Below are 13,478 nucleotides of genomic sequence, written 5' to 3'. Positions count from 1 at the left end.
ACCTAACTATATTGTATAGCGACCTAGATATATTGTATAACGACCTAAATATATTGTATAACCACCTAAATATATTGTATTACGACCTAAATATATTGTATAACGACCTAAATATGTTGTATAACGACCTAAATATATTGTATAACGACCTAAATATATTGTATAACGACCTAAATATATTGTATAACGACCTAAATATATTGTATAACGACCTAAATATATTGTATAACGACCTAAATATATTGTATAACGACCAACATATATTGTATAACGACCTAAATATACTGTAAAACGACGACAATATATTGTATAACGACCTAAAGATATTGTATAACGACCTAAATATATTGTATAACGACCTAAATATATTGTATAACGACCTAAATGTATTGTATAACGACCTAAATATGATGTATAACACCCTAAATATATTGTATAACGACCTAAATATATTGTATAATGACCTAAATATACTGTATAACGACCTAAATATATTGTATAACGACCTAAATGTATTGTATAACGACCTAAATATGATGTATAACACCCTAAATATATTGTATAACGACCTAAATATATTGTATAATGACCTAAATATACTGTAAAACGACGACAATATATTGTAAAACTAAACTCAACTAGCAAAACGTTTCTACGTAAGATGACAATAGCTGTCGTCGGTCTGCTGTTAAGCATATATTGATATCTTGACCACCTATCTAATAAATTCGATCGCGCATTCCTGTTGGGTATTCATTAGAAGGGAAATTCCTCAAGTTCCTAAAACGCTTGTCAAATATAGGACTGTTTTCAGAAACATCGACTGAATTTGGTTAGCTTTCATTGCAGAATTCCAACTGCTTAATTGGATATAACTTCTCATATCATGTTCTATTACACACGGAAGTATAGGCGGTGATCATTTCTTTAAACAACAGTATGATTTGACGACACTGACTGGCCCCAGCTGTAGCTAGAAGAAGGCTATTTAGAGAAATGTCATCTTTACCAGTGGGTCATTATAAATATCCAAATCAATCCAATACAAGCCGTACACGCCGCTCATGATTAAATATTCATTTCGAAGTGTCCAAAGACATTTTACAACATTAGATAACACCTAAATTCATATCAACCAACGTCAAATATTCTGAAATAGATTGAAATGAGTGTTTTTTTCTTCTAATTTTCATTTCAAGGCTGAATGGTATTATTGTATTGAGTCAAGCCTTGTTGTTTGGATACCAAACTACTCCTGGTACGTAGGTATCATTCAAATGATTACGTCACACTTTATATAAGTGAAATTGACACATCTAGGAGAAAACTTCAATTTCTGGAAACCTGATGCATACCAAGTTGATTTGAACAGTGAGTTATAAGTTCGTCTGAAGCGTAGGGAGACGAGACATGTTGCTGTGCACAATTTTCATCTTTAGAAGCAATTAGCCCGGAAACATTTGATTAAAACAAGAGGTATATTTAGACTTGGAACAAGGTTTAGCGCTATAATGAATCGGTGTTGCTTTCTTTAAGGTGATGAAACATATTATTTACTTATCTTGGTCAATTAAATAAAGAAGAAAGACGGATATGTATCACGTGTTACTGGGAATTATTTTTACTCTTTTACAGTTTACATTTTTATCACAAAGAGTACTAAATCAGTTTATTTTTTTACCACTAGGTGCCGCTGGTACTAAATCAGTTTACATTTTTACCACTAGGTGTCGCTGGTACTAAAATCAGTTTACATTTTACCACTAGGTGTCGCTGGTACTAAAATCAGTTTACATTTTACCACTAGGTGTCGCTGGTACTAAATCAGTTTACATTTTTACCACTAGGAGTCGCTGGTACTAAATCAGTTTATTTTTTTACCACTAGGTGTCGCTGGTACTATGTAAATCAGTTTATTGTTTTACCACTAGGTGTCGCTGGTACTAAATCAGTTAACATTTTTACCACTAGGAGTCGCTGGTACTAAATCAGTTAATTTTTTTACCACTAGGTGTCGCTGGTACTAAATCAATTTACGTTTTTACCACTAGGTGTCGCTGGAATTAAATCAGTTAACATGTTTACCACTAGGTGTCGCTGGAACTAAATCAGTTTACATGTTTACCACTAGGAGTCACTTGTACCAAATCAGTTTACATTTTTACCACTAGGTGCCGCTGGTACCAAATCAGTTTACTTTTTTACCACTAGGAGTCGTTGGTACAATTCAGTTCACTTTTACCACTGGGAGTCGCTAGTATTATTCAAGTTTTCCTTTTACCACTAGGAGTCGCTAGTATTATTCAAGTTTCCTTTTTACCACTAGGATTCGCTAGTGTTATTTAAGTTTCCGTTTTACCACTAGGAGTCGCTAGTATTATTTAAGTTCCCTTTTTACCACTATGATTCGCTAGTATTATTTAAGTTCCCTTTTTACCACTGGGAGTCGCTAGTATTATTCAAGTTTTCTTTTTACCACTAGAAGTTGCTAGTATTATTTAAGTTTCCTTTTTACCACTAGGTGTCGCTGGTCATTCGGAGTACTACTTGGTTGTTATGGTTGAAGCTATGTTTATAAGTATAACATGGTTGAGGTCATTTGGACGCACAACGCATACAATATTACAAGTTGCACCATTATTAAGCTAAATGTGTACCTGCTAAAGACAGTCCGAGACACAGCACGAGGACAAATAACACAGCAAGGCCTAGGTTAACATAAGACATCGGAGCTGCCATCACGGTGATACCTGTCCTGTATCTGAAACAAGTTTTCACAGCATTACAAACAATTCAGAAAATTACTTATATCACAAACAAAACACATATACAATGGATACAGAGCCAGACCTGTCTGTATGTGGATACAGAGCCAGACCAGTCTGTATGTGGATACAGAGCAAGACCTGTCTGTATGTGGATACAGAGCTAGAGGAACACCGATTATCCTAAAGCAATTCCGTATGTAATAGGCTTTTGGTTGCGAGACACAATTTGCTTAAAGGTATATATCCTTTCTCGTGTTGTTCAGTATCAAGTACTAATAAGTCAATCATGACAACATAGAACACACAATACTTATGTTTTAACACTTCTTCATTATAGTTGTAATGTACCCATCTACAATATGTTATTACTCAGGGAATCCATTAATATGTTATCAATTCGATGCTTTCCCTCGAACGGTATGGAGAAAATGAAGGGCATTTAATTCTAAAGGAGATGGGGGTTATTATCCATTCAATGTTTAAAATGGCACCTTGCAAAGACAAACAAGACATTGAAGACATTTAGGTAAATGTTGACATGTGTTACGTTTAAACGTATCTCAAATATAATGAAGTTATCCCTCTTATAACAGACCGTAATATAAAATCTCTCTTCCCCTGTGACCTTCATTAATGTCCCAAACTGTACATAAAGATGACCGTGTCGTTGTTGACAGTGCTTGGGAATTCAAATGTGAAAACATCGATGCGGATGTTATTATAACCTATCGGAACATGTTTCCAAACATTCATTGTATTACTCTGTCACAGTATCAAATACAAATCCTTTTTATATTACAGGAGAAAAGAGACCTGCAATTTCAAAGCTACGCGATTCATATCAAGGAAATCTTAAATTCTCAACACAAGAATCTACTATATATGTAAGTCTGTCCAGACAACTGTCAGAACACTTCCGGTATGATCTATTACATATGTAAGTCTGTCCAGACAACTGTCAGAACACTTCCGGTATGATCTATTACATATGTAAGTCTGTCCAGACAACTGTCAGAACACTTCCGGTATGATCTACTATATATGTAAGTCTGTCCAGACAACTGTCAGAACACTTTCGGTATGATCTATTACATATGTAAGTCTGTCCAGACAACTGTCAGAACACTTCCGGTATGATCTACTATATATGTAATTCTGTCCAGACAACTGTCAGAACACTTCCGGTATGATCTACTATATATGTAAGTCTGTCCAGACAACTGTCAGAACACTTCCGGTATGATCTACTATATATGTAAGTCTGTCCAGACAACTGTCAGAACACTTCCGGTATGATCTATTACATATGTAAGTCTGTCCAGACAACTGTCAGAACACTTCCGGTATGATCTACTATATATGTAAGTCTGTCCAGACAACTGTCAGAACACTTCCGGTATGATCTATTATATATGTAAGTTTATCCGGACATTTGTCAGAACACTTCCGGTATGATCAACATTTCCGGTATGATCTATTATATATGTAAGTTTATCCGGACATTTGTCAGAACACTTCCGGTATGATCAACACTTCCGGTATGATCTATTATATATGTAAGTTTATCCGGACATTTGTCAGAACACTTCCGGTATGATCAACACTTCCGGTATGATCTAATATATATGTAAGTTTGTCCAGACATTTGTCAGAACACTTCCGGTATGATCAACACTTCCGGTATGATCTAATATATATGTAAGTTTGTCCAGACATTTGTCAGAACACTTCCGGTATGATCAACACTTCCGGTATGATCTATTATATATGTAAGTCTGTACGTTCACTGACTTGGAAATTTATGTTCGACCCGCATTGGACATTAAAAATGATGAAATTTAGAATAAGGATAGATCTATTTTACTAGACAGACTTTGTAACTGTGTCGTTACGCGAGACAAATAGACAATGAAATTGAACTGACATAAAGGACGAATTGAGACACAAGGGGAAGGCAATCGATCTTATAAAGGTACCAAGGTCGAGCAGCGGGTGATTGATCTACCAACTAGTACACATCGAGAGCAAAATGTGGGAAAATGAGTAAAGAGCTCTGTAAATCATGTGTGTCCGAACACAAAGTATAGACGGTTAATTAACGTTAACACACAGTATAGACAGTTAATTAACGTTAACACACAGTATAGACATTTAATTAACGTTAACACACAGTATAGACGGTTAATCAACGTTAACACACAGTATAGACAGTTAATTAATGTTAACACACAGTATAGACGTTAATTAACGTTAACACACAGTATAGACGGTTAATCAACGTTAACACACAGTATAGACGTTAATGAACGTTAACACAGTATAGACGGTTAATGAACGTTAACACACAGTATAGACAGTTAATTAACGTTAACACACAGTATAGACAGTTAATGAACGTTAACACACAGTAAAGACAGTTAATGAACGTTAACACACAGTATAGACAGTTAATTAACGTTAACACACAGTATAGACAGTTAATTAACGTTAACACACAGTATAGACAGTTAATTAACGTTAACACAGTATAGACGGTTAATCAACGTTAACACACAGTATAGACGGTTAATTAACGTTAACACACAGTATAGACGGTTAATTAACGTTAACATACAGTATAGACAGTTAATTAACGTTAACACAGTATAGACGGTTAATTAACGTTAACACACAGTATAGACGGTTAATTAACGTTAACACACAATATAGACGGCTAATTAATGTTAACACACAGTATAGACGGTTAATTAATGTTAACACACAGTATAGACGGTTAATTAACGTTAACACAAAGTATAGACGGTTAATTAACGTTAACACACAGTATAGACGGTTAATTAATGTTAACACACAGTATAGACGGTCAATTAACGTTAACACACAGTATAGACGGTTAATTAACGTTAACACACAGTATAGACAGTTAATTAACGTTAACACACAGTATAGACGGTTAATTAACGTTAACAGAAAGTATAGACGGTTAATTAACGTTAACCCACAGTATAGACGGTCAATTAACGTTAACACACAGTATAGACGGCTAATTAATGTTAACACACAGTATAGACGGTTAATTAATGTTAACACACAGTATAGACGGTTAATTAACGTTAACACACAGCATAGACGGTTAATTAACGTTAACACACATCATAGACGGTTAATTAACGTTAACACACATTATAGACGGTTAATTAACGTTAACACACAGTATAGACGGTTAATTAACGTTAACACACAGTATAGACGGTTAATTAACGTTAACACACAGTATATAGGGATTGGATTTCACTTTTATGTTAACCATGCTTTTATGGAGCAATTCCTCTAAGAATATATTCTATGGGGCGAGCTAAATTCTTAGAGGAATTGCCCCATAAAAGCATGGTTAACATAAAAGTGAAATCCAATCCCTATATTTATACTTACGGATGTTGTTTCTATTAGTCTTTGTGATTACAATATTTTTTTCTTTGTAAATAAAAAAAAATCATATAAAAGTCGGACACAGTTGGAGGAGTCAATTACTAGAACAGCCAATGGTGACGCTTCACAACAAATTGAGACTTTTTTTCCGCGGTAAAAAGTAGTTCTGTTTTTTATTATGATACATAAATAACAAAAACATTTTGATAGATTATCATATTTAATATTGTCAAACATGTTATTTTTATACATTTAACAATGGTAAACAAAGCGTGTTGTTTTATTTTAAGAAACATTTCATCACGCGTTCATCGAGAGTAACAGAAAACAGACCGCGACCGAAGCACTCGCTACCCGCTCAGCCGCTGACACGTGTGATCATTGAGGAGTTTACAGTTTTCCGAAGTTAAATGTGCACCCGTGGAATACGCTGTTTGTCATCAACCCAGAGTTGGAAGTGTTAGATATGGATGTTTGACTCTGTGATGCCATGTGCTTGGCGAAAGTAGTTCCCGTATCCTGTCATATTTTCATACGCAAGTTCAAAGGTCAATGTTTCCATGCAAGAATGGTAAACAAATCGGTCTGGTATTGTTATATAGTGACAAAACGTTGCAAGTGTAAATATAGACGGTTAATTAACGTTAACACACAGTATAGACGGTTAATTAACCTTAACACATAGTATAGACGGTTAATTAACGTTAACACACAGCATAGACGGTTAATTAACGTTAACACACAGCATAGACGGTTAATTAACGTTAACACACAGCATAGACGTTAATTAACGTTAACACACAACATAGACGGTTAATTAACGTTAACACAGTATAGACGGTTAATTAACGTTAACACACAGTATAGACGGTTAATTAACGTTAACCCACAGTATAGACGGTTAATTAACGTTAACACACAACATAGACGTTAATTAACGTTAACACACAACATAGACGTTAATTAACGTTAACACACAACATAGACGTTAATTAACGTTAACACACAACATAGACGTTAATTAACGTTAACACACAGCATAGACGTTAATTAACGTTAACACACAGTATAGACAGTTAATTAACGTTAACACACAGTATAGACGGTTAATTAACGTTAACACACAGTATAGACGGTTAATTAACGTTAACACATTGTATAGACGGTTAATTAACGTTAACACACAGTATAGACAGTTAATTAACGTTAACACATTGTATAGACGGCTAATTAACGTTAACACACAGTATAGACAGTTAATTAACGTTAACACATTGTATAGACGGTTAATTAACGTTAATACACAGTATAGACAGTTAATTAACGTTAACACATTGTATAGACGGTTAATTAACGTTAACACACAGTATAGACGGTTAATTAACGTTAACACACAGTATAGACGGTTAATTAACGTTAACACACAGCATAGACGTTAATTAACGTTAACACACAGCATAGACAGTTAATTAACGTTAACACACAGTATAGACGGTTAATTAACGTTAACACACAGTATAGACGGTTAATTAACGTTAACACACAGTATAGACGGTTAATTAACGTTAACACACAGTATAAACGTTGTTGAAGACAATGATGAAAATTGTAAAACAAAACGACACTTCAATGTCGACAATCCACTGTTATATAAATCATAGTATCTGGTGGTGTACACATAATGTGAACATTGCTGGGCAGTCTGTACAACAGTAGTTCAGGTTCGTCACGTAATGGACGTGCAAAAGTGACGACCGCTCCCAGACAACATTTCCCACATTATAGAAGAACTATTATACCGGACTGTCATAATTTCCCGTTCGTTCGTGAGTTAAAATAAAAGGTCTGTAGAGGAAGTGTCAAGTGGTCATCCACATCAAGATATCAACTATCAATGTGGAATAAATACTGGATACAGAGACTTAACTACTGGTGTTGTTTAACAGAATGTTTTTAATGGTGTTGTTTAACAGTAAAACAGAAAAATTTACTGGTGTTGTTCAACAGTGAAACACACAAATCTACTGGTGTTGTTTAATAATAAAATCCATCAATCTACTGGTGTTGTTTAACAATAAAATCTATCAATCTACTGGTGTTGTTTAACAGTAAAATCCATCAATCTGCTGGTGTTGTTTAACAATAAAATCTATCAATCTACTGGTGTTGTTTAACAATAAAATCCACTAATCTACTGGTGTTGTTTAACAGTAAAATCCATCAATCTGCTGGTGTTGTTTAACAATAAAATCCATCAATCTACTGGTGTTGTTTAACAGTAAAATCCATCAATCTGCTGGTGTTGTTTAACAGTAAAATCCATCAATCTACTGGTGTTGTTTAACAGTAAAATCCATCAATCTACTGGTGTTGAACAGCAATTCTTCCGTTTACTTGTTATATCGAAAAATGTAGCATAAAGACATTCGATGAATCACTAACCTTAGTAAATATACACTAACGATTTAACCTTAGTTAGTATGTAGGTAATCACATAGACGTCATACATTGGTATTTACCTTTGTCAGGATAATGTCACACCTTTGTATCGACCCAGGATCTCCCACGCACCTAATAACTACAAGGCGCCACTGTTGATGGACATGTTCTCTGATTCCCCTTGTTCACTATTCGAGTTATTCTGGTCTTTTAGAGGAAAATTTTATTCCACGAGAATTGCATTTTCCCTGATCCAATGCAAGTGAAACAACTTTTAAGTTTTAGAACGTGAAATTCTGAAAAAAAAACCCTCTTCCTCAGCCATTCAGTCCAAACACATGAACATCTATAAAGAAAAACGTAGAGTTCATGTATTCTCGTTGTCCTGTCAAACTGTTGTAACAAACCATACATCTGATCAATGTCCGTGATTGTCTCTTTATTGATACCACGGAGAGGAGGCATACTGTACAGGTCTGTGGTTAGCATGTCAAACAGTCAATTGTTATCAATACAAATACAAATCCGCGTCAAATAACATGACAAATCAGCCTAAAATAGCTACTATGCATTTCAATAACAGATGAAAAGTACTCTTTCTGCACTTTCCTATTACATGTTCCAAACACTAGTCTCACTCATAATTGAGTATGCAGCCGCTCCCAGATACAAAATCCGGATGTTCAAACTAGATTTAAATGAGATAACATACACGACAATCAGTCCAAAAATATCTCTTCAATAAGATGATTATTTTGTTGGTGGTGAATCAAGGCTGCCATGTCGTTTCAAGTTTTCCTGGAACTGAATACTGAACACTAAAACATCACCCATCCATAGCTAAACTTTGTCATATGTAACTACAAACCATATCTCCATAGTAACACGAGTTTACATTGTCACGTGTTACTAAAAACCATCCCTCCATAGTAACACGAGTTTACAAGGTCACGTGTTATTACAAACCATCCCTCCGTAGTAACACGAGTTTAAATGGTCACTTGTTACTACAAACCATCCCGACATAGTAACACGAGTTTACATTGTCACGTGTTACTAAAAACCATCCCGACATAGTAACACGAGTTTACATGGTCACGTGTTACTTCAAACCAACCCGACATAGTAACACGAGTTTACATGGTCACGTGTTACTACAAACCATCCCGACATAGTAACACGAGTTTACATTGTCACGTGTTACTAAAAACCATCCCTCCATAGTAACACGAGTTTACAAGGCCACGTGTTACTACAAACCATCCCTCCGTAGTAACACGAATTTATATTGTCACGTGTTACTACAAACCATCCCGACATAGTAACACGAGTTTACAAGGTCACGTGTTACTACAAACCATCCCTCCATAGTAACACGAGTTTACATGGTCACGTGTTATTAAAAATCATCCCTCCATAGTAACACGAGTTTACAAGGTCACGTGTTACTACAAACCATCCCTCCATAGTAACACGAGTTTACAAGGTCACGTGTTACTACAAACCATCCCTCCATAGTAACACAAGTTTACATAGTCACGTGTTACTACAAACCATCCCTCCATAGTAACACGAGTTTACATTGTCACGTGTTACTAAAACCCATCCCGATATAGTAACACGAGTTTACAAGGTCACGTGTTACTACAAACCATATATCCATAGTAACACGAGTTTACATGGTCACGTGTTACTACAAACCATCCCTCAATAGTAACACGAGTTTATCACGTGTTTCTAAAACCCATCCCGACATAGTAACACGAGTTTACAAGGTCACGTGTTACTACAAACCATATATCCATAGTAACACGAGTTTACATGGTCACGTGTTACTTAAACCCATCCCTCCATAGTAACACAAGTATACAAGGTCACGTGTTACTACAAACCATCCCTCCATAGTAACACGAGTTAACATGGTCACTTGTTAATACAAACCATATCCCTCCATATTTACACGAGGTTACATGGTCACGTGTTACTGTAAACCATATATCCATAGTAACACGAGTTTACATGGTCACGTGTTACTTTAAACCATCCCGACATATATAGCAACACGAGTTTTCGTTGTCGGACTGCTCCTAACTAAATTGCCGGTTTTGATGACATTACCACTTGTGTCGTTATACATGAGTACGAGCAGTGATTGACTTTCTCACTGAGAAATTGTACAACAACTGTGACTACAGCCGTTTCAATAAGACTAGAAATGTCGTAATTTATCTTGAAAGTTGTGACTCCTGTCTCTCCAAGCTCTGTCCTACTGCTATGTTCTAAACGTATTTAGACCAAGATTTTACTGGGGCGGCGTCGTGACACAAGGATTAACATTCACAAATAACTGTCAGTCATGATAAAGAATTATCGTAATAAACAATTCAATGTCCGTTGTGGCTTTTAGATTGAAATGCTAATCAACAATATTCAATATTCTCCGGCTATTACCGGTCCATGACCGTTAAATCCCACAAATAGGAAAATCCTTCTTTGTATAAAATAGCAAGCGAGAAGTTACATACATACAACGTAGCTATTACAATTGTTAAAGGAAATAAAAACTCAGAGATATGTCTCTCGAATCACAAATTCCATGTTCCTGTCAGGTTATGATTATACAATTATGTATGTATCCAGTACCGCAAATATATACTGAATCCAGTACCTCAAATATATACTGAATCCAGTACCGCAAATATATACTGAATCCAGTACCGCAAAATATATACTGAATCCAAAACAACAAAATATATACTGAATCTAGTACCGCAAATATATACTGAATCTAGTACCGCAAATATATACTGAATCTAGTACCGCAAAATATATACTGAATCCAAAAACAAAAAATATATACTGAATCCAAAAACAAAAAATATATACTGAATCCAGTACCGCAAAATATATACTGAATCCAGTACCGCAACATATATACTGAATCCAGTACCGCAAAATATATACTGAATCCAAAACCACAAAATTGATACCGGATCTACAATGTAGTACTACCGCAAAATTAATTCTGGATCATGTATCCCAAAAATTCATACTGATTCAAGTATTCCAAAACATTATACTAAATCTAGTATCCCCACGTTAATAATGAAGCTTGTACCGCAAAATTAATGTTCCATAATGTGTCCCTATCTCCGTGAAATGGGTATCTCCTAAACATTGGATACTTGTTGCCAAGATATGAGTCAATGTGTTATTGAAGAGAGTCTCCCTATTATGCATTAAACTCACGCTAATGACGTCATCGTGTGCTAAACAAATACACCGTATAGGTATTTGTTGGATTCGGTCATTTGTCATATCAAGCTGAGGCTTTCAAAATGTTGTTTAAAAGACATCAGCGGTAATGTAATAGGCTGTTTCTTCTCAGAGTTAATTTGTTTTGGCGCATCTTCCACCCACATCTGTTCAATAATGTACGTACTTATTACAACCGACTAAAATAGCCAGGTATTACCCTTAGAGAGCGTATACATACCAGTCACTGCATGTTCACGAGTGAGCTCGCTCATTGTCACCAATAATACTTCAACACAATACTCGTTCATTGTCACCAGTAATACTTCAACACAATACTCGTTCATTGTCACCAGTAATACTTCAACACAATACTCGCTCATTGTCACCAGTAATACTTCAACACAATACTCGTATCACCGACACCAGTAATACTTCAACACAATACTCGTTCATTGTCACCAGTAATACTTCAACACAATACTCGTATCACCGACACCAGTAATACTTCAACACAATACTCGTTCATTGTCACCAGTAATACTTCAACACAATACTCGTATCACCGACACCAGTAATACTTCAACAAAATACTCGTTCATTGTCACCAGTTATACTTCAACACAATACTCGCTCATTGTCACCAATAATACTTCAACACAATACTCGTATCATTTACACCAGTAATACTTCAACACAATACTCGTATCGTGAATGTGTGACGACAATTTCTGATTAGTCCTTTCTCCTTTATCACTTACATTAGGTAGTATCTTGATAATGGTGTCTTTTAGAAGTACCCGTCCGAATAAAACTTCATTTCACAGATTTATTGTTTATCCTTCATCAGATAGTTTGACTCTCGGTAACATTTTGAGGCCAATTTTCATTAAGTTCAATATTATATTCCATCTTTATATTATATAGATTCTGAAGCAGGACACAGAAAAAAAAAATGAAATAAAATGCCCCCAATTAAATCACGATGCCGAATCTGCTTTACATAATACCGGATTTATAGAGATGACCAAACGTGGGTTTTGTTTTGTATGCCATAGAAAACATATCATTTAAATTCTTACTTTATCATTTCTACCGTATATTTTAAATTAAGTTACATAAATATAAACCTGTAAATAATCTGAACATTTATACTGAAAACACTAAATTTGAGATGATTTTAAACACGTTTCCAAGAATTTTATTGACTCGTTGTGAAGGTATTGAATTAAAGAAATGGTACTTACCGAGATCTATTCCTATAACACGGTTATACGGTACACAAACATGAGATAAACTTTGTTCTATCTGGACATTTTCCTCGTCATTTGTAATACAGCAGCTTTGTGACGTTACTCCAGCTTCACTACTTAGCTCAGAGGTTAAATACAAGAGTATCGATAACGTCATAATGTGGGCGTGTCACTGAAGCGACTGGGTATTGTGTTCCCAGCCGACATACGCCCAACATTTTACGTCATACATACTATTGAATAAACAGGAGTACGTTTTCAAAGATAAGAGGAACATGTCTATTGGTTGTCCTATTGGTAATATTCTGAATTTTAGTTCCTTTCGTAGAATAGA

The 13,478-nt window shown here is 35.2% G+C and overlaps 1 protein-coding gene across 4 annotated transcripts in view; it reads right to left on the bottom strand.

The window, feature by feature from the left end:
• Positions 1-13,478, bottom strand: part of LOC117345161 — a 71,627-nt gene that overhangs the window by 12,438 nt on the left and 45,711 nt on the right. For 2 of the 4 annotated variants that reach the window (XM_033908163.1, XM_033908184.1), the window contains exon 2: positions 2,658-2,761. In XM_033908163.1, coding sequence (XP_033764054.1) covers positions 2,658-2,739 — 82 coding nt within the window. In that variant the 5' untranslated portion in view covers positions 2,740-2,761. Of the gene's footprint in view, positions 1-2,657; positions 2,762-8,716; positions 8,844-13,138; positions 13,250-13,478 lie in introns of those variants that run through there. The other 2 variants (XM_033908171.1, XM_033908176.1) reach the window with 2 other exon arrangements.

Source organism: Pecten maximus, chromosome 2 (assembly GCF_902652985.1).
Source record: "Pecten maximus chromosome 2, xPecMax1.1, whole genome shotgun sequence".
NCBI classification, from domain to species: Eukaryota; Metazoa; Mollusca; class Bivalvia; order Pectinida; family Pectinidae; genus Pecten; species Pecten maximus.
The sequence above is the reverse complement of the archived record's forward strand: the minus strand, read 5'-3'. Positions and strand labels throughout refer to the sequence as shown.